The 27,986-nt window shown below is 36.7% G+C and overlaps 3 protein-coding genes across 5 annotated transcripts in view; 2 read left to right on the top strand and 1 right to left on the bottom strand.

The window, feature by feature from the left end:
• Positions 1-8,728, bottom strand: part of LOC6033560 (uncharacterized protein CG5098) — a 40,790-nt gene extending 32,062 nt beyond the window's left edge. Inside the window, exon 1 of the mRNA XM_038261673.1 lies at positions 7,981-8,728. The gene's annotated coding sequence lies outside the window, so the exon portion shown is untranslated. The remainder of the gene's footprint in view (positions 1-7,980) is intronic.
• Positions 8,729-10,411: 1,683 nt separating this feature from the next.
• Positions 10,412-11,313, top strand: LOC6033559 (thymidylate kinase). The gene is made up of 3 exons (XM_001843937.2): positions 10,412-10,614; positions 10,683-10,931; positions 10,992-11,313. The coding sequence occupies exons 1-3, from the start codon at positions 10,416-10,418 to the stop codon at positions 11,288-11,290; spliced, it is 747 nt and encodes a 248-aa protein (XP_001843989.2). The 5' UTR covers positions 10,412-10,415; the 3' UTR covers positions 11,291-11,313.
• An 8,834-nt stretch (positions 11,314-20,147) lies between these two features.
• On the top strand, positions 20,148-27,719 carry LOC6033558 (proline-rich protein 2). 3 transcript variants are annotated; one of them, XM_038264957.1, is made up of 8 exons: positions 20,148-20,313; positions 20,372-20,435; positions 20,508-20,724; positions 20,795-20,957; positions 21,020-21,134; positions 21,470-21,526; positions 26,709-27,202; positions 27,487-27,719. In XM_038264957.1, the coding sequence occupies exons 1-8, from the start codon at positions 20,242-20,244 to the stop codon at positions 27,604-27,606; spliced, it is 1,302 nt and encodes a 433-aa protein (XP_038120885.1). In that variant the 5' UTR covers positions 20,148-20,241; the 3' UTR covers positions 27,607-27,719. The 3 variants fall into 3 exon arrangements, with proteins under 3 accessions (XP_038120885.1, XP_038120884.1, XP_038120886.1); XM_038264956.1 differs by having other exon boundaries at positions 20,149-20,313; positions 21,017-21,134; XM_038264958.1 differs by lacking the exon at positions 21,470-21,526 and having other exon boundaries at positions 20,149-20,313; positions 21,017-21,134.
• The last annotated feature ends 267 nt before the right edge of the window (positions 27,720-27,986 follow it).

The raw sequence follows: 27,986 nt of genomic DNA on the forward strand, positions 1-27,986 counted from the left end.
TTTTTGGAAAAAATCGAAATTTCGTACATAAATTTTTTTTGACCTCATTTTTTTATGCAAAATTGAATTTGCAATCGAAAATTACTTTACCGATTTTTTGATAAAGGGCCCCGTTTTCAAGATATAGCCACCGAAAGTTTGATTTCAGCGAAATATTTGCAGTTTTTCGATTTTTAAAAATAGTGACCATGAGTGACCATCTCTAAAAATATTTTTTTTGAAAAGTTCAGAAAATTTGCTATAAAATTGTCTAAGAGACATCGAAGATTGGACCTCTGGTTGTTGAGATACAGCGGCTTAAAGAAAAAGAAACACAAAAATTGAAGTTTTCTAAGTCTCACCCAAACAGCCCACGATTTTCTAATGACGATTTTCCAGCAATTAATGGTTCAATTTTCAATGTTAATACATGAAACATTCGTGAAATTTTCCGATCTTTTCGAAAAAAATATTTTGAAAATTTTTAAATCAAGACTAACATTTCAAATGGGCATAATATTCAATGTTTGGCCCTTTTAAAATGTTAGTATTGATTTAATTTTTTTCAAAATATTTTTTTCGAAAAGATCGGAAAATTTCACGAATGTTTCATGTAACATTGAAAATTGAACCATTAGTGCTGAGATATCGTCATTAGAAAATCGTGGGTTTGGTGAGACTTAGAAAACTTCAATTTTCGTGTTTCTTTTTCTTTAAGCCGCTGTATCTCAACAACCAGGATCTTCGGTGTCTCTTAGACAATTTTATAGCAAATTTTCTGAACTTTCAAAAAATATTTTAGAGATGGTCACTCATGGTCACTATTTTAAAAAAAAACTGCAAATATTTCGCTGAAATCAAACTTTCGGTGGCTATATCTTGAAAAGGTCCTTTATCAAAAATCTGTAAAGTACTTTTCGATTGCAAATTCAATTTTGCATAAATGAGGTCAAAATTTATGTATGAAATTTCGATTTTTCAAAATCACCAGTTTTCAAAAATCATAACTCGGCGGCAGATTTTGACCATGTTTCTCTATAGCTCAAAGTTGCGGATTTTGTCCCAAACATATCAAAATCTCGAAAATCAAAAATACGTATTTTGGGAATTTGAGTTTTTGTGAAAATAAAGTTAAAAAAATCGGGAAATTTTTCCGTGTACCTATTTTTCTAAATAGTCCTTAACAATACCTACAACTTTGCCGAAGACACCAAATTGATTAAAAATTCCTTCAAAAGTTACAGATTTTCGAATATTTACGTACCATTTTTGTATGAACAGCTGCCAAATTTGTATGGAAATTTATATGGACAAACTAATGATGCAAAATGGCTTCTTTGGTCATAGGGAAGGCCCCCACAAAGTTTGAGCCAAATCAAAAAATACAAAAAATAAAAATGGTCGAAATCGGCCGGTTTTGTAGAGAATTGCTCATTTAACACTTCCACCACCAAGCCTCTAAATGATTTGAAGGTTCCGTTGTTGTTTGCATACCTTGGTAGTAACATCTAGTAACATTATAAGCATTGTACAAACTTTTTCAATCAATCCAACTTTTCAGAAAGCTTATTTAAAAACCTCGAAATAAACAACATTTGCGTGGTTTTGTCAATAATTTACATTTTTGCTCATAATTCGAAAAATACAATGAATTCAAACGTCGTTTTCGGTATGGTGATGTTATTTGACGTCCTTTATAAGACCCTTGCCTTACGGTTGGTCTAAATCCATTCTAAAGCCCAAAACCAAGGGTGGCCCATTCTGCCCCCCTGGTCCATTCTGCCCCCCCTGCCCCTATGCCTGAATTAAAAAAAAATTACGCTCAACGGTGGTTGATCACTTTTTCGTTGGACACTTTTTAATTTGTATCTCGTTGGTTTGACAATGTCAAACTAAAAGGTGACGAACTGTCACTTTTTACACGGGATACACACTTACTATCAAACCAATCGCTTGGTGAGCTCCGTGTAAAGAGGGTGTCAAACTAAAAAGTGACCCTGTTCGTTTGACAACAACTGGTGTCAAACCATCGGGGTTTGAGTGTATCTAAAAATTTTAATTGCTGTCTTGTTTTAAAAACAGGATTAGGCGACAAATCATCGCGCCTTCAGTTTTACCTTTAGTTTTCAAAACGGATTGGTGCTAAATTTTTGAAACTTATCATGAATTAACATTCAAACGCTCGGTTAGTCATTTGACCCCTATTGTTTGAAGTTTCGGACCGAGACTTTGCTTTGTACACCTAAAAAGTGATGAAATTGCATACGCTCCATACACAATTTTTAAAATTTGTTTGGAAATTTTGTTGCGAGGGAGGGGGAGGCGGAATTTGCGTTACGTAATATTTGAACGCTCCCTTGGTAAACTGTCAAACGCGAAAGAGTGCGAGTTTGTTTGTCATAGTCTAATACCACCTTCAGTAATCATCACTTTTGCTAAAATTCTATAATGAACGAAAAAATGATGTTTTAAAAATCTATAACTGCATATCTGTCAAACTGAAATGTCACTTATGACTTATTGTTTGGATGCTGCCGAAAAAAAAATCCTCTTTCAAATGTATTGTGATCTTTAGAAACAAAGGTAAGCTAAATGTGAGTAAGAAATGCCTCGATGCTAACCACCTGTTTTTTTTTTTGGTTTGGTATGAATTACAGTCCTGGAAACATTTTTAATGGCAAGCAAAATCAAATTTTGATAACTGAAATACCACACACCAATTTCTCATTACTGAAATCAGTTAAATTTACTGAAATCTGCACTACTGAAATTTTCAGTAAATGAAAACTTGCTGAAATTTGAGCAAACTTTGACAGATCCATAAAAATTTTAACTGATGTTCAGCGAAAAACTAACTGAAAATTTCAGTAGTGCAGTTTTCAGTAAATGTTAACTGAAAACGAATATCAGAACTGGCTGTGCAGCAACGATTGCTGGATCTTCAGAAAATGATCTGTCAAGCTGACACAAGAAAACTGCTAAATTTTTAAGAAAAATAATTTGGCGTTTATTTTATTGAAATTTCAGTTGTTTTGAAAACCATTTTTACTGAAATTTTAGTAAATTCAATTCAATTGTGTTTTTATGTTTCTAAGTTTAGATTTTGCTATCTGCTTGCTCTTTTAGGGAAAATAAATTTTGAGAAAAAACCCTAGATCTATGTAAAATTTTAGTAAACTATCTGTCTAAGTGACAAATATCACTTAACTTCAGTAAAACTTTACCAAAATTCTAGCAAAAAAACTTTGGTGTGGTATTTACATTAGTTAGTGAGATCATTGTCAAATAAAATTATTGAATCATACTTTAAATCGCTCGTAAATTGTTGTAAATGTTCATGATATCAGGCAATGTAGCATGTTTTCTTAATTACATATTTCAAGTAACCTATCTTAAATTTTATAATTTTGTATATGTGTATCAACTTTTTGATAAAATTCCTTCTACAAGTTGTTTAAAATAGTGCCCTACACATGCTGATTCCTTTTGGTAACGATTATCCCATTCCTTGCAAAGTTATGAAAATCGTCATTAATCAATGATTGCCAACTGAACGTCAATGATTGTACCACAAAATTATATAAATTTTGAAGCACAATTGATTTAGATAAAAAAATCCTTCAGTGGCTTCAAGAAGGCAACAACTGGCACATGCTGATTCATTTTGGTGCAGAAATTCTTAAAATTGAAGTAGATGCAGAGCTTTTTAGACTAATGATCAATTTTTTTCGAAAATGATCAACGACTTCACCTTAAAGGCTATGCCAAATAAATCATTACGAGAAAAATGCGTTCGTCACAAAATCTTTGTCTAAGTATTTTTTGTAGATTTGGAAATGGTTTTTGCATCGGCATTAAAAATTAAAGACTATTTTAGGAAAAATCAAGTTTTAGGAGATGCATCCGGAAGAATCAAACGGTTCGATAAAAAAAAAACGTTACTTAAATCCACCTTTAGGTGGTTAGTGCCTTCCTCACATTTAAAGGGTAATGCTATCCAAAATAGACACGCTCGTAGGAAGGTCTTTTAACCCTCTAACGCCCAGAGCTGTTTGCTAATCGAAAAAATAGTAAATGGCTAAATTTTGATACAATAATGCAGGAAATACTTTACTTTGACCCACAAACATCGAATTGGTGCAAAAAAGTTGAATTTTAAGTGGTGCACCATCAGGAAGATGAGCAACTTTTTTTTAAATCACAAAATCTCGTTTTCTTAAAATCTATTGATTCAGTTGCTTGAAAATACTTCGAAATGTGTTAAAAACTACTTGTTTTTTGCTATAAGATCATATTTCTGAAGTATGAAATTACAAATTCTAAAATCTCTGCATTTTCAGATTTCATTGATTGACTCATTCAAAACTCACAAACAACCATTTTCATGAAAAATAAGGAAAATTATAAAACCATCGTTCTAATAACAATGTTTTGTCTTTATTATGGATAGTCAAAACGTTTATAACCTTTTGTTTTGATAAAAATAAGCTTTTTCTGTAATTTAGAAAAAAACTGCTCCTGAATATTTAGTTCAGGGGTGCCCAAAGTATGGCCCGCGGGCCAAACGTGGCCCGCGATGTGATATTTTGTGGCCCGCGGACCCATTTTTAATGATCATGTAAAATGGCCCGTTGACCACTTGCAAAGTGATTTTATACTTTTTCAAAATTATGGTTTATTTTAATTTTTTATATGACAATCTTTTTTTATTTTTTTTGATAATAAAAAGAAACTTATGGTTTAACGGAGCGGCCGTGGCTGACTGGTTACGGTGTTCGCTTTGTAAGCGAATGGTTCTGGGTTCGATTCCCATCTGCTCCCAACGAGAAAGTTAAGAACATATAAATTTGAAATGATGAATATGAACGAAAAATCAAAGTCGCTCGAGGCGGGGTCGATCCTCCGTCCTTTGGATTGGTAAGCAAATATGCTAACCACTAGGCCACGACGACTTGGTGAGCGTAGACTGGAATTAGGAATACTATTACAGAGAGCGAGTTGTGGCGCTATAACCACGGCAAATAGAGTCCAGGGCATTCGTGGAAATACAATGTCCCATCCCAGAGGGTCCCGGAGTACCAAACCTTGATAAACCAACGAATACAACCAAAATCTCGGAGCGTATGGTGGTGTGTCCCCACGCTTCTTCCTCCTGTCGATTCAGAATTGTGTTGTTGTTCGAACACTCAGTGCTCAAACTCAACCCAATTACGAGTCATCTCTGCGATACGGCTTTACGCAGTAGGCCTGGCCGGTTTAACGCTTGTGATGTTTCAATGCATTCTAATGCAATGGTGCACTGTAAATGTTAATAAATGACAAGAAGAGTGCTAGGCGTCATCTAACCTAAGGCACTCTCCAGGATCCCTTCGAAAGATTGGCTGCGATAGGGTCTGATTAGATTAGATTAGATTAGATAAAAAGAAACTTATGGTTTATCAATATTTTGATCCCCACTTTAGGATACAAATAATTTGTTCAAAATATTTTATAATTAAAACAATTTCACACGTTTCAATATGAGTGAAACTAGTAAATATCGTCAAAACTTTCATCAAACATTTTTAGAAATATCAAAAAACGTTCAAGTTTGACTTAGGTAGAATTCTGTAATAGTTGCAAAAATAAAAGTTTTCTTTATTAATTTGCAAGTCACCCTCAAACTTACATTGCACTTCCTTAGGGATTCGAGCTCATTACAGTTAGATAACGAATCTGATTGACTATCAACTGATTCAGGCAGACAAAATGTGGAAATCGGAGGATCAAGTTTGCAGCAAATATTTTACAAAGCTTTCGTCGATCAACCCACCCTCCACCATTATTAAAAAACCAGGAGCATAAATATATTTTCAAAAAACTTAAAAATAATAAATTTAAGTGCATTTAGCTGAAATTAATTAAATATGCATTCCTTTGCATTTAAAATCATTTGAGCATGTTTGGGTTTATTTAAAATAATTTGAATTTTAGTGAATTTTCGATTAAATAAATAAATGTTGATTCGCTTTTTTTTTGAAAAAAATGATTGCAGGTTAACTATACGGAAGCTTAAAACATTTTCTAAAAGTTGTTTTTCATTGAAATGTTCAAATTCTGGATCTCAACGATTGTTTATTAGCCACACTTAACTTATAGAAGAATTGTTCAACATGTAAAGTCACCACAATTTTCGAAATATAAAAACAAAACTTTTTTTTTTTTTTTGAAAACACAAGTACATTCAGCTAAGAACTTTTTTTTTCAAATACCAGAAACAACAATACCGATAGTAACTCGTTATTTTGTGGTTTCTATTATTTTGAAAAGACATTTTTTTAAATATTTAACAGAAATGTATTCTTTTACATTAAAATAACGTAATTTATTTTTTTAACAACCTTTTTTTGTAAATTTGGCCCGCCAGCTCATTTGAGCTTCAAATTTGGCCCGGCCTTCAAAAACTTTGAGCACCCCTGATTTAGTTGCTCATATGCCTAGGTGGTGCTCTGGTGCACCAAATGAAAAAGCTTGAAAAACACTTAAAACCGGTCCAAATTCACAATGTTATTCACAGGGGTTCTTGTCCAAGGTTCAAATGATAGCAAAACATTTTTTGTTTCATAAAATTTTGTGTTTGGTATTTTTTACGGGCTTTCGAAAACAGGTCTTATTTATTTCCCTAAAATTGGCCCATTTTTGTTTACACTTCGTACTGTAATTTGCTTGTGCTTAACCAAATTTGATGAAATTTGGAGAGATGTTAGTATACATTCTACATGAACACATGCAACTTAAAGCACCATGAAAGGTTGTGTCAGTTCCGAGATATTTGAGTTCGAAGTTTTGGTGCTCTGGAGTAACCATGGGCGGGAGAGGGTTAAATACCTCGCATGTCGCATGATATATTTGGACCACGTTTTCATCAAAATATCTGAGATCTGGCCTCTAAAAAGTGTATAAAACACTTAAGTGCTTATAACTTTTGATAGGGTTGTCCGATTTTCAATGTATTGGACGCGTTGGAAAGGTCATTTGATTACCTGTTCAATGACAGGTTGCATGATAGATCCGGACAACGTTTTCATCATGATATCTGAGATCCGGCTTCCAAAAAGTACACAGATAACACTTAAGTGCTAATAACTTTTGACAGGGTTGTCAGATCTTCAATGTATTGGTCGCGTTGGAAAGGTCTTTTAAATATCTTTTAAAAATGTACAACGTGCCGGGTTCTTTTTTTACTAAAACCACCCTTTTTACAATCTTCCGGACTTTTGTTAAAATCGTTTTTTAGCATAACTTTTGAAGTACTTAACTAAACCGCATAATTTTCAATAGCGACTTATGAGACCCCAAGACGGATCGAATGACGCCTAAACGGACAAAATCGGTTCAGCCAATGTCGAGATAATCGAATGACAATTTTTCGATCAACATCCCACCACACACAGAGACATTTGCTCAGAATTCAGAATTCTGAGTCGATAGGTATATATAAAGGTGGGTCTAGGAGGTCTAATTGCGAAGTTCAGTTTTCGAGTGATTTTATAGCCTTTCCTCAGTAAGGTGAGGAAGGCAAAAACTTCTTGGGACAGACTTGATGTAATGAGTTTCCAAACAAACTACTAGCTTTTTAAGGTCTTTCGAAAAGTAATCTTCAAATAATTATATGAAGTCAGAATCGTCCAAAAATTACATTGCAAAAAAGAACTAAATTAAGATCTCTTTTTTATATTTTTTGAAGGAAAATCAAACTAGGCAGATTTAAAATTGTAGCAAGGCCGTAAAGATCAGTTTTAGTGTCAGCTTTGTATAAATTTGTAATTTGGTGCTAGGATTTTGGGTACAGTAACTTGTTCGTGTGAACTTGAACATCATGTCCAGGGAGAATGCCATCAATATTTCAGGAACTGATTAATATCTTCAGTTCGAGATGCTTTCATCGGAGTTCCAACACTGACAACAACAAAAATCGATTCACCGCCGTGTCATCACCCTTACAAACTTTGATATCCTTACATTGTCCAATCCTGCCGGCGTAGTCGATTCCGCTTCTAATCCTTCGATCCTGCGGTGGGTGCACCTGGACAGTGAGCACCAAAATACACACTCACACGCCAAGATCCACAAACACCACTTCTTTCGCCCGTAAAGATTCCTTTTTTTCCTCTCTTTTTTGCCTTTCAACACCAACTTTTCTTCAGCGACATTCTGGTCCTTTTGCGCGACGGAACAGTTCCACCGGGAAATCCGTCCCGCGGAAGCCGTCTTCACCACACACACGCACACAAGTCCACTCCGGTTCCAGCGATGGGCTCTTCTTGATGACGGACCGAATCCGTGGTCCCCCGAGGAAGGTTCCTTTCGCCGTCTTCTTTTGTTCAATATGGCGTTCCCTTTTTCCGACACTTTTGGACGGACAGCGCTTTGGCAGAGCCTCGGATCGGCAGCGGGTGGGGAACACAACACACACGCACACACAAACACACACGCACGCAATTTGTGTGACCGAAGCGTACCTGTCAAAGAGAAACTTTTGACGTTTGCTCGCGGAGCCGCAATGACACGATCCTTTTTCGGGGCCGATTTTCGGCAGAGATTTAAAACATTTTCACTGAAATGTAACACTCTGGTGTAATTTTCAACAATAAGCGTCCTGTTGTGCAATTTTGAGTGGTAATTCTAGCAGCAAATTGTAATTTTGAAGACGATTTTACTCGACGAGACTCGCGGTTTGACTTTTCTACGGCAAACTTGCAAATTTTGCGTCACCCGGTGTGAAAAATGTTTGCTCTTTAAATTTCATACCAGTTTGGTTGAAATGACAATGTGGGAAGGTCATTCCTAAATAACGAATAGAAAACAAAATTCAAAATAAAAATTAAGAGTTTTATCGAGAAATTGGGTCCTAAAATGAAGCTTAGATTGCTGATGTTATTGTTTACAGTGATAAAGCTTATTTTTCTGAGTACAATGACCCTTTGTACGACCACAAAGAGTTTAAAATGGATTTTTAAATCAATTTTGAAAAATTAACCTCGCGGTCCTTCTTGACAGAAAAGCTCCTACTTGACAGCTCATTCCAAGGGGACCATGGTTGATCCATCGAAAAAATGTTGTCTTCTAAATATTTTTTTTTGCATTAAAATGAAAAAAAGTGATCACAAATGGTTTTTAATCGTGTTTTTTACCGTTGTACATAAAAATTGACATTGGGCTTTAGTACCCAATTAAAAAGTGAGTTGTGAGCCGGTAACATCCTCTTGGGTAACCTCTGGAGTGAAACTTTCACAGCTGTCATGGAAAACTTCACAGCAGCTTATCAGATAGTTTAACTCCATGTAGCACTTTTAATTTCTCGAATGATCAAAATAATCAAATTATTCGCTCTACAGCTTTGCCTTGGCGTTCTCGATTGAGAGATTCCTACTCGAAACTAATGGTGCCGCACTCGTCGGTGCCAGTTTTGGTTCAATCGAACGTCATTTGTCAGTACGCGTGGAACTCGCAAGAAACTGAAAAAATATCGAGTGCGGCACTAGAGTTTCAGTTCCAAGATGGCGGCGAAACTCGTGCGAAACTAGCGCGAGTTTCTTCAAAGAAACACTTTGACAGCTCTGAGTGCGGCACTCAGTGTGGAACTAGCCATCAAACGAACGTACCATAAGTGTCCGAAGGCTTGATTGTTGAGGCAATTGGGTACTAAAGCCCTATGTCAATTTTTATCTACAACAGTAAAAAACACGATCAAAAACGATTTCTGATCACTTTTTTTCATTTTAAAGCAAAAAAAAAATTACAAGACAACATTTTTTTCGATGGATCAACTATGGTCCCCTTGGAACGAGCTGTCAAGTAGGACCACGAGGATAATTTTTAAAAATTGATTTAAAAATCCATTTTAAACTATTTGTGGTCGTACAAAGCGTCATTGTACTCAGATAAATAAGCTTTTTCGCTGAAGGCAATAATATCAGCAATCTAAGCTTTATTTTAGGACCCAATTGCAAATCTCATTTTACACATTAACTTCCATCTATCCCGGGATTAGAACTGACGACCTTTAGATTGTTAGTCCAACTGCCTACCAGCGACTCCACCGAGACAGGACCCAGGGAGACGACTCCTACAGGATTGAGCTAACGACCTAACCTCTGAGTTAGACTGGGCCAACATTTACTTCCCCGTCCGTGGTGAAACCAAAACATGAAATTATTGGGAATTTTATAATTTTATAATTTTATAATTTTATAATTTTATAACTTTATAATTTTATAATTTTATAATTTTATTTCTTCATAATTTACGTACGTTACGTACTCTACGACAGCCTCCCCTAGAGGTACTATGAAATTTGTATGCCGGCTCACATCTCTGCTGTTTTATTTTTCGATTTGTTGTGACGTTTCTGCACTTTCACGAGCGTTCACGTCAAAATTTTAAACATCTGAGCCATGATCTTGGGTGAAATTGCGCGCCAAAACCGTAACTTGATGAAGTGGATTAGGCCTGCGCTGAACTCTCTAGATTGGTCGCCCACTACAAATCGAGTTACATTCCATTCCACAATGTCGATAGTTCAAAAACGAGGAGCCCTGATCGTGCTGGAGGGATGTGACCGGGCCGGTAAAACCACACAATGCAAGCGGATAGGTAAGATTCGGTTTGAGTTTGGCGCAGGATTTTTTCGGGTTTGATTTCGTGGGTTGATTGTTTTTTAGTGGAACACCTAACCCAATCCGGACGCAAGGCCAAATTTATGAACTTCCCGGACCGGTCAACGGACTGCGGCAAGCTTATCAACTCTTACCTGACCAACAAAGATAACTTCACCGATGAAGGGATCCACCTGCTTTTCACACTTAACCGGTGGGAAGCCCGAAAGCAGATGGAACAGTTACTGCAAGATGGAACCACTCTGATCGTGGATCGGTACTCGTTTTCGGGAGTTGCGTTCAGTTCAGCCAAAGGTGAGAAATAGTTGGTAAATCTTAATACAAAAATCCTAACCCACTTTCAATCCTGTGAAGGACTCGACATGGAGTGGTGCAAGGCGCCGGAAGCGGGCCTGCTCAAGCCGGACCTAGTGATCCTGCTGACGTTGACGGCGGAAGCGCTTGCGAAGCGCGGAGGCTTCGGCGAGGAACGGTACGAAGTGCCCGAGTTCCAGCGGCGCGTGATGGGTAAATTCGCAGAGCTGAGGGACGACACGTATTGGAGACAGATTGATGCGGACAAGGGCCAGGATGAGCTTACGGTGGAGTTGAGCGAGCTGGTGCTGGGCACGATCGACGCGTGTGGGCACCGGGCGCTGGGAAAGTTGTGGTGAGAGAGGGGAGGGAAATTAGGGAATTGGGGTTTAATTTGCGTTTATCTGTATTTAGTCTTTTTGTCATTCTCATTGATGTATCAACTGGGATAAAATTTATGTTTGATCAAGTAGTATCATAAGATATTTTTTTCCGAAAATTCAATCTTTGTATGACATACCTGCCAATCCCTGTTTGAGAAGTTGCAACATCCCCTAATTAAAAAAATGGTATTTTGGGCGCCTTGGGGCCTTCTTACATCTTTTTCGTGAAGTCGCAACACAAATCGGCAATTTGGCAAATTTGCAAAATGCAAAGTTTCTCTTGGGCTATGCTGAGGGCGCAAGATTGTTTAAGAAGGGTGACTTAAATATTTTATTTTTTTAAGAACTTGTTAGTCGACGACTAACCTACCCTGGAGATGGAGCCACACGTTGCCGTCGTTTCAGGGCTATTTGCAAAGATGGTTTCCGATGTTGATATATATCACACATTTATTTTATATTTATATACTTGTGTTGATAGAAATCACAACTTTTATACTATGTAAAATTGCAAGATATTGATTTTTTTATTTGCATCTCAATATTCTTGTTTATAAAATCTGGTAGGAACAGGTTTAAATCTTTTTGATACATCGTTAGCTTAGGTAGAAATTCATAAAGCAAAGCAACGCTTACGCACAACAATAAGAGAGGTCTCTTCTAGGCATTGTGGGATTATAATTTTTTGTAACTTTAGATTGTTTAATAATTCCAGGCCGACAGTTCTGTGTAAACAAGTTAAGTGATGCTATCAGAATCTCTGATTATAATTTAAGTGATATACTAACCATTCGGGATTGTCAAAACATCCATAGAGTCTCGATCAATCAATAATGAAATGATATCGGACAAAATTCGTTAATCTGTTGAACTAACGGTTCTCGGATTATGGTTGTATCGACCATTGTTGCGAATCGAGGATTTACAGGAGTTTTGACGATCAAATGGAGCCTAACATTTCAAATGGACACAAGGGTTTTGTGAACAGGAGTTCATCTCTTTCACTCAATTGACAGTTTATATTAGGTATGATAGGGATACACTCTTGTTTGCAGAGCTTCTGTGCCCTAATGAAATGGAAGGCACGAAATAGTCTTCTTAACGAAGAGTATTCAACTTGTAAAGTATGAACTGTTCATTTATGTTTATTGGTTTTGGAAGCGGCAAGTCAGGTTTAAAAACAAGGTAAAGGAATGTTTGGCTTTGCAATTATAATTTCGGGGATTTGAGATTCAAGTTACTTTCAGACAGTTTTGTTATGGTTGTTGATTCAAGTTAGTTAGTTTTCTGTAAATGAATAATTGGACTTAAATGATCAGTTGAACTTGTCGGAGTGTACTAATTCATTAGCAGATCTGCTTCTAGTTGTAATGTACGACAAGGCTACTGACGGACGCGACAGGACGGGGCCCAGAAAAAAGTCCTCAAGATTTATATTCCCAAGACAAGTTGGTTTCCATTTTTTGTTTTCCAGTATTTTTTTTTAATTTCCTTTAAATTTGAAATACATCATAGGTTTCTTTTGTATAAATCTGCGATTAGTTACATTTTCTTATTTAATTAACTCATAATTTAATTTCTCCGGGCCTTTTTACTTTGGATCATAATTTCAGATTTCCTTTATTCAGTGTTAAACTTAGATTACCGTAACTGCTCAAGTCATCCAAGTTCTTACTACTCACACCTACACTAATTTTCTTTCACCTTCCCCCTCCCGATCCCCTATATCTTCCGGTGGTGTTCATTTTGTTTGCAATACTAGTTCGGCCACTACCCTTTTTTCCACAAGAAACCGGACTTGGACTGACTTGAGGCCGCGTCCCCCACCTTGCTCCGTAAAACGAAAACGAAAACGAAACGAAATTCTTAAATTCTTAAATTCTTAAATACTTAAATTCTTAAATTCTTAAATTCTTAAATTCTTAAATTCTTAAATCCTTAAATTCTTAAATTCTTAAGTTGTTAATTTCTTAAATTCTTAAATTCTTTAATTCTTTAATTCTTAAATGCTTAAATTATTAAATTCTTAAATTCTTAAATTCTTAAATTCTTAAATTCTTAAATTCTTAAATTCTTAAATTCTTAAATTCTTAAATTCTTCAATTATTAAATTCTTAAATTCTTAAATTCTTAAATTCTTAAATTCTTAAATTCTTAAATTCTTAAATTCTTAAATTCTTAAATTCTTAAATTCTTAAATTCTTAAATTTTCAATTCATAAATGTTTAGATTCCTGTGGCAAATGGGCAGTATTCATGATTGCTGAGAGTCGCAGGACTCTCGCCCTTTGCTATTAGTAAGTATCCAGCAAAGCAAAGGGTATAGCATGCATTTAATACTGTCAACTCCCATTCGGCTGTGTTCTCGTCGCTGTCATGTTGTAAACTGGAGCCGAGGGAGGTCCTGTTGTGAATTCTAGTTGGAGGTGGTCCGAAGATCATTGAAGAAGGTAGAATTCGCCATCACCCAAGACACGAAGGCACGAAGGATAGACCATGTCTTGGGGGGTGAAAGGATGATAGGATTTAGTGATAATACCACAATTTTAATATTTGTCTTTCTCTCTTATTTCAGAGGATGCCTGGTCTGAGTTCTAAGTGTTGCAGAAGCCTTCCGCTCTACATAATGGAGCCTTCCTTCTATCATTTCCTGTATTTTGAAAAAGGTGATGCGCCGAATGTCGACATATAGTTTATCACACTTACTCTATACGGTGTGAGCGTGAAATGCTGTATGTTTGCAATTGGTGCATTGGCTATTTTCAAAACAGGCTAGATTTTTCCTATTATTTTAAGATAAAATTTAGTAAAATCTATCCATCTATTTATTTTGCTATTGCTATAACTTGTCCCTTACCTCACAAACTTAACTACTCTATTCTTCAAACTTGGAATCGCAATACATTATTGTAGAAATGTAACAGTTGAAAAAATTGGTAAGGAATTTGGGCATAACTGTTATTAATATGATTAAAGGTACGTTCAATCTGTTTTATTATATATATTAACTATTCTAGTTTGTTTGTCCTGTCCCATATTTCACAACTTCAGTTGTTATCTTGTAAACATCTCGTTACAAGTTGGTAGTTCTGTCTAGTTGCAAAATAATGTTTCTTTATTCTTTCTTTATGTGTTAGTCTGTTATTCAATGTTCGATTTTATTTTACATTGTAGGGGAGAGTGGGGAGACTTGATCCCCTTTTTTTGTATCGCACATAACTCTGTCAATTTCTTACATAACTATGATCTTTTTGCATGAATTGAAAGCTTAAACATTCAACTATGTTTGGCTGATAAGGGTATTTCATCAGATAAACTCTTCGAATAATGCCAAGCGTTTTAAAAAAATATTTTAAACCGGCTTTTTCAAAATGTTGGGGGTAATTTGATCCCCCTTTCAACAATTTGAAGAAATCTCAAGCAAAATTTTCCTTATTTATCCAAACTTTTAATTTTCTATAAGATACAGCAATTTCAAATTAAACCTGTACGTTTGTGTTCAAAATATAACAAGTTTAGCGTGTAAAATATTTAAAAACTTAAAATTTTCTTTTTAGACCGAAATTGAGCATGTTTACAAAGCTGGTAAATTTTGTTTACAAAACTTTTGAAAAATGGTTCAAACTGCAGTTAGTTATGTACAACTATACTGAAGGAAACTATGTACGAAAACCCAGCCAAATTATTTAATCATGAGGCTGATTCCAGTGACTGTAAAAATGCAGGGATCAAGTCTCCCTAAACGCACTTTTTTAAACAATTGATTGTAAAAATAGTATGACGATAAATTTAACGTCAAATGCGTAAGGGTTTTGGAGTTGATATGTTTATCAAACAATTCATGTATAAAAAATATTTTTTTGAATAATTTTTGAGTGTTTTCTATACTTATCAAAACAAAAAAAAAAGATCTCTTGGATGTTTTTTGCAGCACTTCTTCGAAAAATGTGTGTAACTCAATTTAAACATTTTTTATTTTTTTTTTCTTTGTATTCTACAATGAGTTTTAGTCAATTTCGCACAACTTTCTAGAACAAAGCTAATTGTTTTACCCACATGCTGACGAGATACAGGCTTGGGATCAAATCTCCCCGGGGATCAAGTCGCCCCACTCTCCCCTACTTATCCCATTTTTTCTCTTTTTCTCTTTCATGTACCTTGCGAGCATACGATGACCAAAAAAGTCATTGTATAAGCCAACACACGTGTATTTTTCACAAAGCCGCGAAACAGAACAAGTATTTTTATAAGTGCGTGAATAACAATCGGTCGTTGAATCTCAAAAAAATGTGAGAACAATATCGCGCCGTGGTTCAGTGATAATAAGGCGAAGAAAGTAGACGACGATTCCGCATGAAGAATATAGCGAAAATTATGTGTTAATTGCACAATGGATGAAGGTTTGAAGTTGACACTATCAAAAGGGAATGGTAAGATGCAATAGTAATATTGCTAGGTTTGATAGTGTCAAAAGGTAAGATCAAGGAATAAGGATTATATGAAACTATATTGTCATAATTATTGTATTCACTGAAATATCTATCCGCTTTCTACCCCCAATGTGTCCTGCACTGGGGGTGCCTGGGGTAACTTCGAGTTGACCTGGGCCGCCCGAGGAATTATGTCGTAGGTGGTTCGTGTACTTCTCACTCACCTCTCCTCGCGGCAAGGTTTTCCGTAGGTCTACACTCGAACATGCAACATGGGACAGCATGAATCTTCAGCTGAAGCCGGACGAATGTATTCCGAAATTACAGAACTTGTTAGTCGACGACTAACCTACAGCTCCGCCCGCTCAGCCCTGGTTGCAACATCTATGTTTCTAAGCGTAAAGGAGCTATTACACTACCGCAAACAAACTCGCACTTTTTCGTGTTTGACAGTTTGCCAAACTCGCAAACTTGTATTCGGCAAGTTCGCAAACAAGAAAAAATATGTGCAGGCTGCAAACAAACAAAGTAGAGAAACTGTCAAAAACTGCGAGTTTGTTTGTTTGTTTGCCTTAGTCTAATACGTCCTTTAGGAAGTTCGGATAATCGAATCATGGACAATTTTTTTTTTCTCACTTTTAACTCCAAATTAAGATTCTGCGACCCCATTTTAGTCACATTTCAGTGTTTGATTGCCGATTAAATTCCGAAATGCATTTTCTCAATATTTAATCATAGCCATTTTGGCCGCCATCTTGCATTTTAAATTTCCAAATCCGTGCCGTCCCAAAACTCCAAAACCCAATCCGCGAATTTAAGAATTTAAGAAGAAGCAGCTGTGGCTGAATGGTTACGTTGTTCGCTTTGTAAGCGAATGGTTCTGGGTTCGATTCCCATCTGCTCCCATCGAGAAAAATAAGGACATAGAAATACTTGAAATGCTGAATATGAACGAAAAATCAAAGTCGCTGGAGGCGGGGTTTGAACCCCCGTCCTTTGGATTGGTAAGCAAAAATGCTAACTACTAGGCCATGGCGACTTGGTGAGTTTAGACTGGAATTAGGAATACTGTTACAACCAACCCGCGGCGTCCTCCAAATGCTAATGCTTAAGAATTTAAGAATTTAAGAATTTAAGAATTTAAGAATTTAAGAATTTAAGAATTTAAGAATTTAAGAATTTAAGAATTTAAGAATTTAAGAATTTAAGAATTTAAGAATTTAAGAATTTAAGAATTTAAGAATTTAAGAATTTAAGAATTTAAAATTTAAGAATTTAAGAATTTAAAATTTAAATTTAAGAATTTAAATTTAAGAATTTAAGAATTTAAGAATTTAAGAATTTAAATTTAAGAATTTAAATTTAAGAATTTAAATTTAAGAATTTAAGAATTTAAGAATTTAAGAATTTAAATTTAAAATTTAAATTTAAATTTAAGAATTTAAATTTAAGAATTTAAGAATTTAAAATTTAAGAATTTAAGAATTTAAGAATTTAAAATTTAAGAATTTAAGAATTTAAGAATTTAAGAATTTAAAATTTAAGAATTTAAGAATTTAAGAATTTAAATTTAAATTTAAAATTTAAGAATTTAAGAATTTAAGAATTTAAGAATTTAAGAATTTAAGAATTTAGGAATTTAGGAATTTAGGAATTTAGGAATTTAGGAATTTAGGAATTTAGGAATTTAGGAATTTAAGAATTTAAGAATTTAAGAATTTAAGAATTTAAGAATTTAAGAATTTAGGAATTTAAGAATTTAAGAATTTAAGAATTTAAGAATTTAAGAATTGGGTACTAAAGCCCTATGTCAATGTTTATGCACAACGGTAAAAAACACAATTAAAAACCATTTCTAATCACTTTTTTTCATTTTAATGCAAATTTTTTTTTTACAAGGCAACATTTTTTTTGATGGATTAACTATGGTCCCCTTGGAACGAGCTGTCAAGTAGGAGCTTCTGCCAACCTCCTGTGGTCTAGTGGTTACGGGATCCGCCAACAAGCGGAAGGTCAGAGGTTCAATCCTCGGGTGGCAGCTTTGGAGCCTTGATCATCCCGCAAAATCATCAGTACAGGTTTTCTTTCCCTGCTGTCTGCGCTTTGGAGAAACCTCGAGTTAGTCAAAAATTGGACTACTCGGGGAAGAGCTCCAATGCCAACTGACGACAGTCGGGTCAATACAGAGAGCCGAAATAACTGATGACAAAGGGAGAGATCTAAAAATAGCCAATAGGGACCGCTCCAGTCCCCGTCCGTCCTCATCATTTGAAGTTGGACATCAACAGCCTGCGAGCCACAACAAATCTTCAAAGTTGCTCATTTCTCCTTCGCTAAGTCAACCACTACGGATTTCGTCCGACCGTAGGACGGTTCGCTCTCTTCGGGAGCACATAGCTTCGGCTGACTTGTGCACTTCGGAAGGTAGTTGTCTGGTCAACTAGCCGAAGATGCGCTAACAGATTTGATGAGTGTTCGGACTCAAAAAACGTTACTTAATCCACCAGAAGGTGGTTGCTGCCTTCCTCCTGAAAGCTTTGGCTAACGCTTACTTAGTAAAGACACTATACATCTGAGTGCTGCCATCTATGATACATTTTTATTATTCATTTGAAAGCACTGCAGTGTTTGTGTGCGTGAACGGCGTGCACTGAGCGGAAAGTTCCGACAGCTATCCGCCGGAGCTTTCAAATTATGTAAATAATGACCCTTTTTAGTATCAACCAAAACAGTTTTTCTAACATAACTTTTGAGGTACTGCACCAAACCGGATGAAATTAAAAAAAGACTTAAAGGACCTGAAGGCGAATCTAAAAACATAGATCCGGACAAAATCGGTCGGGCCAATTCCGAGAAAAGTGAGTGAGAAAAAAAATTCTACGTCCATCCACACGCACAGACATTTGCTCAGAATTTGATTCTGAGCCGATATGTATACGTAAAGGTATATCTAGAAGGCTTATTTAAAAAGTTCAATTTTTGAGTGATTTTATAGCCTTGCCTCAGTGAGGTGAGGAAGGCAAAACACGGGAGGAGAATTGTTCCTTCCGCACCAACCACGCTTCAACGTATAGCGTTCAAGCGCACTCTACCAGTGTATATGTGCATTGGGAAAAAGGCTGTAAACAGATAGCTTGATTCTTCTCAATAAGATTCGAGCAAATTGCAGCCTTAAGAGTATAACAGGGAATCACAAAAGATAGTCGCTATGACGGTCGAGGTGAATTAATCCCAAAATCTGCCCACAAGGCGGACAAAAAAGAAAGGAGCTTTTCTGTCAAGAAGGATCGTGAGGTTAATTTTTCAAAATTGATTTAAAAATCCATTTTAAACTCTTTGTGGTCGTACAAAGGGTCATTGTACTCAGAAAAATAAGCTTTATCGCTATAAACAATAATATCAGCAATCTAAGCTAAGAATTTAAGAATTTAAGAATTTAAGAATTGAAGAAGTTAAGAATTTAAGAATTTAAGAATTTAAGAATTTACAGCAGTCGTATGACAGAAACAAAAAAAAAGAATTCTCGACTTTTTTTTGAAAAGGTCCTATAAACAAAATTTTCAATTTTTGCTTTTTGGGTGTTTTTAGAACCGCCTTGAGTCAGGGGTATTCAAAAACACCCAAAAAGCAAAAAGTGAAAATTTTGTTTATAGGACCTTTTCAAAAAAAACTCGAGAATTTAAGAATTTAAGAATTCAAAGTTTTTCATATTTCTAGTTTTAGAATTGGGTCCCAATATTAAGATTACATTTGTGATATTATTGTTCACAACGATAAAGCTTATTTTTCTGAGTACAATGACTCTTTGAACGACCGCAAAGGATTTAAAATGGATTTTTAATTCAATTTTTAAAAATTAACTTCACGGCCCTTGACAGAAAAGGTCCTACTTGACAGCTCGTTCCAAGGGGACCATAGTTGATCCATAAAAAAAATGTTGTCTTGTCAATAACTTTTTTTTCATTAACATGACAAAAATGGTCAGAAATGGGTTTTAATCGTGTTTTTTATCGTTGTACATGAAAATTTAGAAGTTAGGCCAAAGTTGATACCCTGTTTATAGTACTCAATTTAAGAATTTCAAATTTTCAGTTTTTTTTTATTTAAGAAATTTTAAATTTTTGATTTCTTAATTTGGGTAGAGGGGAAGGGGGGTTGGTGATTGTCCACGCTTCATACAAAAAAGATTTTATTTGTATGGAAATTGTCTACGGGAGGGAGGGGGGCGGTAACAGATTCCTAAAAAAGTGTCCACGTGGTTTATGGATGGCCCTAAACAATGATGTGCAGACTTTAAATTCTGAAAAAAATATCACAGATTTCTGTAAAAAAAAACTGGCAACCCTGTCGCACGCAACAAAAACAAAACGTCAATCATTTCCAAAAGTTTTAACTCGCGCGATCGATTTTCACCCCTTTCCAGCATATTTTCCAGCAAATTTCGGTCCATTTCCCGGAAAATTTCGTCGTATTTCTACACCACAAGAAGTGACCAAGTATGAGTGCCAAGAAGTATCTGAAAACGGTTCCACCACAACCGCCGGCCCAACCCGTGGCAAAAACGGAAAAGGTAAACAGGTTTTCTGATTATTTGGCTTGGGCGTTACAAAATGATTTGGAATTTTCAGGAGGAACAGCTCTGGAACGCCCTCAAGCGCCACATCATGCGGGAACGGGAACGCAAGAAGCAAGGTAAGCTGCTGCGGTGGCGCACAGGTTCCGGGATTTCACGGTAATCAAATTTATGGCAATTTTAATTTCCAGAGATGGAAGCCGAAGTGGAGGAGGAACGCCAACGGAAGGAGCGCGAGGCTCGGGAAAAGCAGGACGTTATGACGCTCGGCGAAACCAAGGAGCAGATCTCGATGATGGAGAAAACGCTGCAGGAACTGCGCAACGAAAAGCAGCAGCTGTTTCTGCAGCTGAAAAAGGTTCTCAACGAGGACGACAACATCCGGAAGAGGCAGATGAAGGAAGCAGCGTACGGAGGAGCAGCATTGGGAGAGTTTGAGAGGGAATATTTATCGAAATTTGTGTTGTTTCTTTTTCAGGGAGATGTTTCCTGTTCACAACATTCAGCAGCAACAACAACAGCAGCAGCAGCAGCAACCTCCGCCCCCGCAACAGCAACAGCAGCAGATCTTCCTGCCAGCGGGAAGGCCAACCAATCCGATGCCACCTCACCAGCAGCACCTGATCCATAAGGTTCCCACGGTAAGGCTCTACAACTCAAGATGATTTAATAAAACTCTCATTTTCACATTTTTTTCTAGCAGGTGAATCCGCCGGTGGTGACCAACGTGGGCAAGCGTACGCACAGTCCGTCGCCGCAAAATTACTACCCCAAGCCGAACACGAGCCAGACCTACGCGCTTCCCCCGCAGCCGCAGAGTAAGTATTGCGCACTAACCCCCTTCTCGCGTCAGAACATTGCAATCTGTCTCTGGTACACATCATGAATGAAGATAAACTACTTACTTACTTTCTTACCAACGATCTTAAGAATGATTTAGGTTTTCCATTTTGTTTGTCTATATATTCTCGTTCATTTTTGTCTAAATTTTTGCAATCTTCTTTCTCTAATAGTGTACTTAATTTACGACTATATTTTATATTTATTCCTGCCAATCATTTTTCCTTCTTTTCTCGAAAAAAACCCGTTGAAAATCGTATAATCTTTATATGAACAAACCGAAAACATAAAAAAAACTATAAAAACAATACAGAAATGGAGGAGGGCAGACGAGGCCCGGGTGAAGTGGCCCGTGCCGTTCTGTGGAACAGTGAGTTGATATTTTTGCTATTCTCTATTTTTACAAATCTCTCTCTTCTTTCTATCACTCTTTTTCTGAATTGCTTATCATTTCCTCCTCGCCACCCTCCCCCGCATCATCACCATAACTTGTGTTCAATATTGTTTCTTCCTGCTTGTAATCATCCCTTTTTGCAGTTTACGGCGTTAGTATCATAATAGGGGAAATATACCCTTTCTCGACCCATTTCTGTTGTCGGCTTATCAGAACTTTGATAATGAATTACAGCTTTCATTGTCTTTTGCAATCAGTAACATAACCAAACTTTTAGGAACCCTCAAGAAGGTATTAGACTATGGCGAACAAACTCGCACTTTTTTGTATTTGACAGTTTGCCAAACTCGCAAACAAAGCCAAATGTAGGCAGGCTGACGTTTCTGCAAGCAAATGCAGGCAAACGAACAAAGCAGGCAAACTGTCAAACTGTTAAAAATTTGTTTGTTTGTTCGTCATAGTGTAATGCCTCCTTGAAAACAAACAAGTGCAATGGTAATGTGAGAGGCATAACCAGAATGACGATAGAACGAACAATTAATCTGATAGAAAATTTCAAATTAAAAGGCCACGTGTTTTAAATCTTGTTTAAAAGAAATACTGAAATTAAAAAACTGGTGACAAATATTTTTTTTTTTAAATAAACTTTTTTGAAAATCGGCCTAAGCGTGTGCGTGGCACACGGGACCAGATTAGCGAGTCTTCACCAAAATTTTGAATCAATTTTATCCATGCGGTTTTTTTTTAAACTGCTTACATAAAATAGCAATGATTAAGTTGATAGTTAAAACTGTATATTTAAATTCCGTGAAAACAGATTAAAAAAAGTTTAATTGTGTGCTCATACCAACCTCTGGCATTTTTGCCGATTTACATGTTACCCCTTAAATAGTGAGAATTTGCAAATAAGTTATGCCGTGACGTCGTGCATGACAGTTTAAGAGGCAGTTTTTGTAAATTTGCAGCAAAATAACCTGTTTTTTGGCTTTTTTGCTCGGTTTGTTCTGGAGGTCGTATCCGAGGTCGTATCAGCGTTTTTTTTTATGAGCCAAATATGAGCCCAACACGAGCATTGGCTGGCACTTCGTGCATTGTTTACCTTTTTTGGTACACGCAGAAAAATGTTTTGTAGAATCAGCCTGTACGAGGTTTGAATCAACAAAATTTTTGTTGAATATTATCAACGCCGATTTTGCGTTGAAACTAACCTTTATTTTCTCAATTCCACAAAAGTCTTTTGTTGTTTTGAAAAAGCTGCTTTGACGTTTAGCGTTGATTCAACAAAAATCATGATTTTCAAATCAACAAAACGTTTTGTTGATTCATATATGCCTTATTTTTCTGCGTGTACCCTCCGTAAATGTCAAACCATACAAAATTGCTGCCGGATCTTTTCCGGGAGAGATCTGGAAATAGATCCGGCACAATTTGTATTGACTTGACGATTACTGAGGGTGCCGAAAAGTTTGGTTATGTTTTGCTTGCAAAAAACAATGTTGACAGCTCCAATACAAACTGAGTGGGCCTAAGATATTATCTAGCCAAACATTTTAAAAATGGCGAATATATTAAAATAATATCGAGCCAAACATTTCATTAGGGCACAAAACCAAAAACCGCGACTCGAGTAAATCGCTGGCAAAAAGTGGACAACTTGTTTCAATTCCTATTTAAAAAGAAAGCTTGACTGGTGGTATTTTTACTGATGATACGATAAAACACATCATTATCCTCAACTCTGCTTTAATGCTTCTTAATTATATCCTCAACTCTGCTTTAATGCTTCTTAATTTATGTTGATTTTCGCAATAAAACTCATAATTTTAGAAAATCTCGTTATTGGGCCTTTTTAACTTTCTAACTGTTGTTCATAATAGGCCGTTTCTAAATGCAATTTCGAAGAGAACTGAAAGGGCACTAAAGCGCTGTCACCGGATTGTTGTTTTGAATGACGTTTATGGGCCTTTTTGTTTAGTTAGAAATAATGAGGAATTCAGCGGAAATTTTGATATTGGTGATGTTTTGTGATCGAATGGTGTAGATAAGGTATGTGAAACATAAAAATTCTTCAAAAGTGTACTGAACAACAGCCGCGGGCCGTATTAAATATTGTATTTCGACGAAGTTTTTTTTCTGCAGAAATCCTTGGTGAAACGTAAACCAAGCTTTGTTTTGAAGTGAATTAGTGTTAAGAATGTATGAAAAGTTCACTTTATAACATAGAAAGTTCCTTAACCACGAAAAACTAACGAAAAAGAAAAGGGCACAATTTAACTTTTTTTCTGGTTTGGAGTGAACATTGTTTTGTGCCCTTTTGTGTTTTTGATTTTTTCAATAGAAAATTGTTTGCTAACAATCTGATTCTTGGAGGGCATGTAGGGAGTGTACTAATGAATGGAATAGTGGAATAATCTCAAATGTTTACGTTTTGGTTTTGTGCCCTAATGAAATGTTTGGCTCGATATATTCATTGCTTTGTTTTGGTTTTGAACGACAAAATAAACATTTTGAAATCATTTTCTTGAAAAACTTGTTGAGAGATACGCCATGTTCAAATATTGTTCTAGAACAGTTGGAGGGAGCGCGCCGCGAAAGCCGTCACGAAAAAGAAGATTTCCATACGAATTTTGAGTTGCGTTTTTAACGGACGAGCTCCGATGAGGCCCACATTCCCACTGAGAATTTTGGCTCGAACCTCGAGTCGATCTGGCTCGAGATCGAGCCTGAATCGAGTCGAGGCTCGAGCCAAAATTCTCAGTGGGTTGCCATCTGTCAGTGTATACAGTCATCCCACATATTCGGAACACCCACAAATTCGGAACACTTTTGTGGTAATTTGTCAATAGGATGCAAAATGCAACTTTTCTGTCGACCCTACTATTTTTAGGACCTATATTTGGACATTCTCTTGCTATTTCACTAGTAAAAGTAGTACTTTTCAAACAAAAACCTGCCACCAGAGCAGCAAAACACTGCCTCCAAATTGCCTGTTCCATGATTGTGGGATGTTATTGTGCCTCCCACAATTGTGGAACACCTGAATTTAATTGATATTTTCACAAAAAAATTTATCAGACCATTCATAAAACATTACTAAGCGTGAGTTTTATTGGTTTCAGAGTGTGAAGTCATTATTTTGTAAAAAATAAGTACTCCTGGAGAGAGAAAAAAGTTTGTTTACATCGGAAGAAAAAAGTGTTCCGAATTTGTGGATTTCAAGGGTCAATGTTTTTCTTTAAAAACTCGATATAAAACGTAAAAATATATGGCCGGTCTATACATCAATTGAAAGATCGCAAGAAAAGCTGTCTTATGAAGGTAAAAGCAAATCATTATGTTCAATTATCGATTTTCCATGATTTGTTGAACAACGGCCGATTTGTAAACTGTTCCGAATATGAGGGATGACTGTACGCGCAATTAATGAAAACTGTCATTTTAGGGTAAGCCTGGGTAAATCCTTGGGTGAAACGGGCTTTAAAATTTGAGCTCCAAAACCAGTTAAAAAATTGATGAAATCTAATTCTTTCACACTAACATTTTTTTACCGAATTCGGTAGTTGAAAAATCGGTAAAGTCTAGACCGGTAAACCATCTGTCAAAATGAACAAAATTTTACCGAATTTCGGTTGTACGGTGAACAATAATTCTCAGTTTACCGAACTGTTCAGCAGTTAAAAATTCGGTAAACTTTACCGTTACGTTTGAACAGTAAAAATAAACATAAACCCTGTTTTCTTTTTGCAACAGCCTCCAACACTCTTACTCCCATAGGTCAAAAATTAGGGAATTTTGTGGTATTAACTTTTTGACCAATTGCAGTTTTTAATAGTTTTACGATTTTTCTATAACAAACTTTTAACACCGTTAACTTTTGCCCTGTAAACAATTAGATTTTTTTACCGAATTCGGTAAAGTTTACCTAATTGGGTCCTAAAATGAAGCTTGGATTGCTGATATTATTGTTTACAGCGATAAAGCTTGTTTTTCTGAGTACATTGACCCTTTGTACGACCACAAAGAGTTTAAAATGGATTTTTAAATCAATTTTGAAAAATTAACTTCGCGGTCCTTCTTGACAGAAAAGCTCCTACTTGACAGCTCGTTCCAAGGGGACCATAGTTGATCCATCGAAAAAATGTTGTCTTGTAAAAAAATAATTTTGCATTAAAATGAAAAAAAGTGATCAGAAATGGTTTTTAATCGTGTTTTTTACCGTTGTACATAAAAATGTACATAGGGCTTTAGTACCCAATTTTCAACTGCTGAACAGTTCGGCAAACTAAAAACTATTGCATTTGTTAAAAACTTACCTAAATTCGGTAATGAAGTTAATTATCGTTCATCGTAACACCGATTTTCGGTAAAATTTTGTTCTTTTTGACAGATGGTTTACCGATCTGAACTTTACCGATTTTTCAACTACCGAATTCGGTAAACAAATCTAAGTGTGTTGGCCAACAAAACGACACTTTTTAGGCTCAATTATTTATTTGCATCGGCTCAAATGGTCCAGTTTGGTTGAATATCGGAAAAAAGCGTTATTAAGTTATTTGCATAATTAACTTAGAAAAATTTTCAATGGAAAACATAAGCTAAATATCAGTAAATTCTTCATAACAAAATACTATCAAGACAAACATGTCTGAAATGTTTATTTCAGTCCCCTATAAATCATTCACTAACCTCCCCCAAAACTCCTTTAAATCTATTGCGTGTGTTTTTAATTTGTTTTTTCTAAGTCTATTTTTTGGGAGTGGATTTTCTTCTTGTTTGTAAAACTATTTCGTGTTGGTTGTTTGAGATTTCCCTTCTTTATTAGCACAATTTCTATGGTATCTATGGTTTCGCAGCAGTTGTCCTCTCTTTTTTTCGTGTTGAGTGCTCAATCACCCCCACTGTAGACGACTTTCACCCCACGGGTGCTTGCAACGGATGGTAACGATCGAACAAAGTTCGCTGCGTGTGCGTGTGTATATAAATTCAAAAACATTCCTCCCGCTTTTACACCACTTACTAACCGCAACGAGAGTCGCCAAATCTTCTAACAGGACAGAACGGTTGACCCTCTCCGTCCCCTTCCCCCTCGTTGAACCGCTTACGTTAGCGTGAAGCTGCCTCCGAGTTCAAATGACTATCTCCCGCTTGCCTCTTCCAGAGTCGCAGTACTGTCCACCGGGGACGCTGTTCTACCCGACCGCTGCTCCGCCACCGCAGGTTCCTCCGACGGGACCGGGACCCCAGGACAATCGCCAACCGCAGCCACAGCAAATCATCTACCCGCCGTACCCGCAGGCGAACATTGCGATGCCCATCCGGCAGTCGTACCACGTGGAACTTCCACCGCAGGGTGGCGGCTCCCAGAAGGCACCGGAACTGATCAAAACTGGACCCGGAGGTCCTCCACCCGGTAACGTGTACCACATTACGCTCGACCAGCAGGGAATTCCGCAACAGGCGCCTCAAAATCCGGGTCCACCGCCCCAGCTGAAGGCCATTACGATCGAGAAGATCCCCGAACAGTACGTTCGCCAAGGTCAACCGCCGCAGCAGCCACCACCACCGACGAGCCACCTCCCAGAAGGGATCGTGTACACTTCGGCGCTGCGTCCCGGGGCCATCCCGATGCACGCGATCGCCGCCAACCAGCAAGTAAGCGCCATTGATCTATCCAAGTATTACTAGCACGCACCTGCTTATTCAAACACCCAAACACCCTCAAACATCCTGGTTTCGGTCACAGCTTAACAAAAACAATTCGCACCATTCCAACAAAAAAAAAATCACCCAAATAAAGCCATTCCTCGCGCTCTCTACCCCCTAACAATTACGCTTTGCACGTGCCACATTAAATTGAAGAACAAAACCAAAGAGTCTCGTCTCGTCTGCTCTTTTTCCTTTCTCTTGTTTTCAAAATGCGCGCGCCCCCCTCTCAGATGTCGAAGGGAGGCGGTGGCAGCATCACCCAGGGCTACCCGCCGGCCCGGCCGCCTCAAATAGTGGCCCAGCCCCAGCCGCCACCGGGCCAGATGCACTACCCGCGGCATCGCTATTAGAGTTAGAGAGGGTTCGCTCCGCAAAAAAAATATTGCATTTTTATTAAAGTTTTCTCGACTCTTTTAGCAAAGAGAGGTTCTATTTTGACAGAAATATATATTAAATATATGACAAAACTAACGCGCATTGTAATTTAGTTTGTTGGTCGAAGATGACAGATTCCTTGAGCACATTAAAGAATAGATTATAAAATAGAAAAAAGCATATATTTCACAAAAAGTACCGAAAAAAAAAATCAAAAATCTGTGTCTCGAGTAGTATTTTTCTGATCAATCAAATCCGACAAATTATAGATTATTTTCAGGAATGCACAGAAAAATAGTTGACCACAGGTAACGAACATCCTGGTTCCTTGCACCTATTTTCTTACCTCCACGTT

This window comes from Culex quinquefasciatus, chromosome 3 (assembly GCF_015732765.1).
Source record: "Culex quinquefasciatus strain JHB chromosome 3, VPISU_Cqui_1.0_pri_paternal, whole genome shotgun sequence".
Lineage (NCBI taxonomy): Eukaryota > Metazoa > Arthropoda > Insecta > Diptera > Culicidae > Culex > Culex quinquefasciatus.

Bases quoted from the DNA above. Each gene is read 5' to 3' on its own strand.
- LOC6033559 (XM_001843937.2), top strand. From the start codon at position 10,416: ATGATCTTGGGTGAAATTGCGCGCCAAAACCGTAACTTGATGAAGTGG. The intron at 10,615-10,682 runs GTAAGATTCGGT...ATTGTTTTTTAG, and splicing joins CACACAATGCAAGCGGATAG to TGGAACACCTAACCCAATCC. The intron at 10,932-10,991 runs GTGAGAAATAGT...AATCCTGTGAAG, and splicing joins TGCGTTCAGTTCAGCCAAAG to GACTCGACATGGAGTGGTGC.
- LOC6033558 (XM_038264956.1), top strand. From the start codon at position 20,242: ATGAGTGCCAAGAAGTATCTGAAAACGGTTCCACCACAACCGCCGGCC. The intron at 20,314-20,371 runs GTAAACAGGTTT...TGGAATTTTCAG, and splicing joins CCGTGGCAAAAACGGAAAAG to GAGGAACAGCTCTGGAACGC. The intron at 21,527-26,708 runs GTGAGTTGATAT...TGCCTCTTCCAG, and splicing joins CCGTGCCGTTCTGTGGAACA to AGTCGCAGTACTGTCCACCG.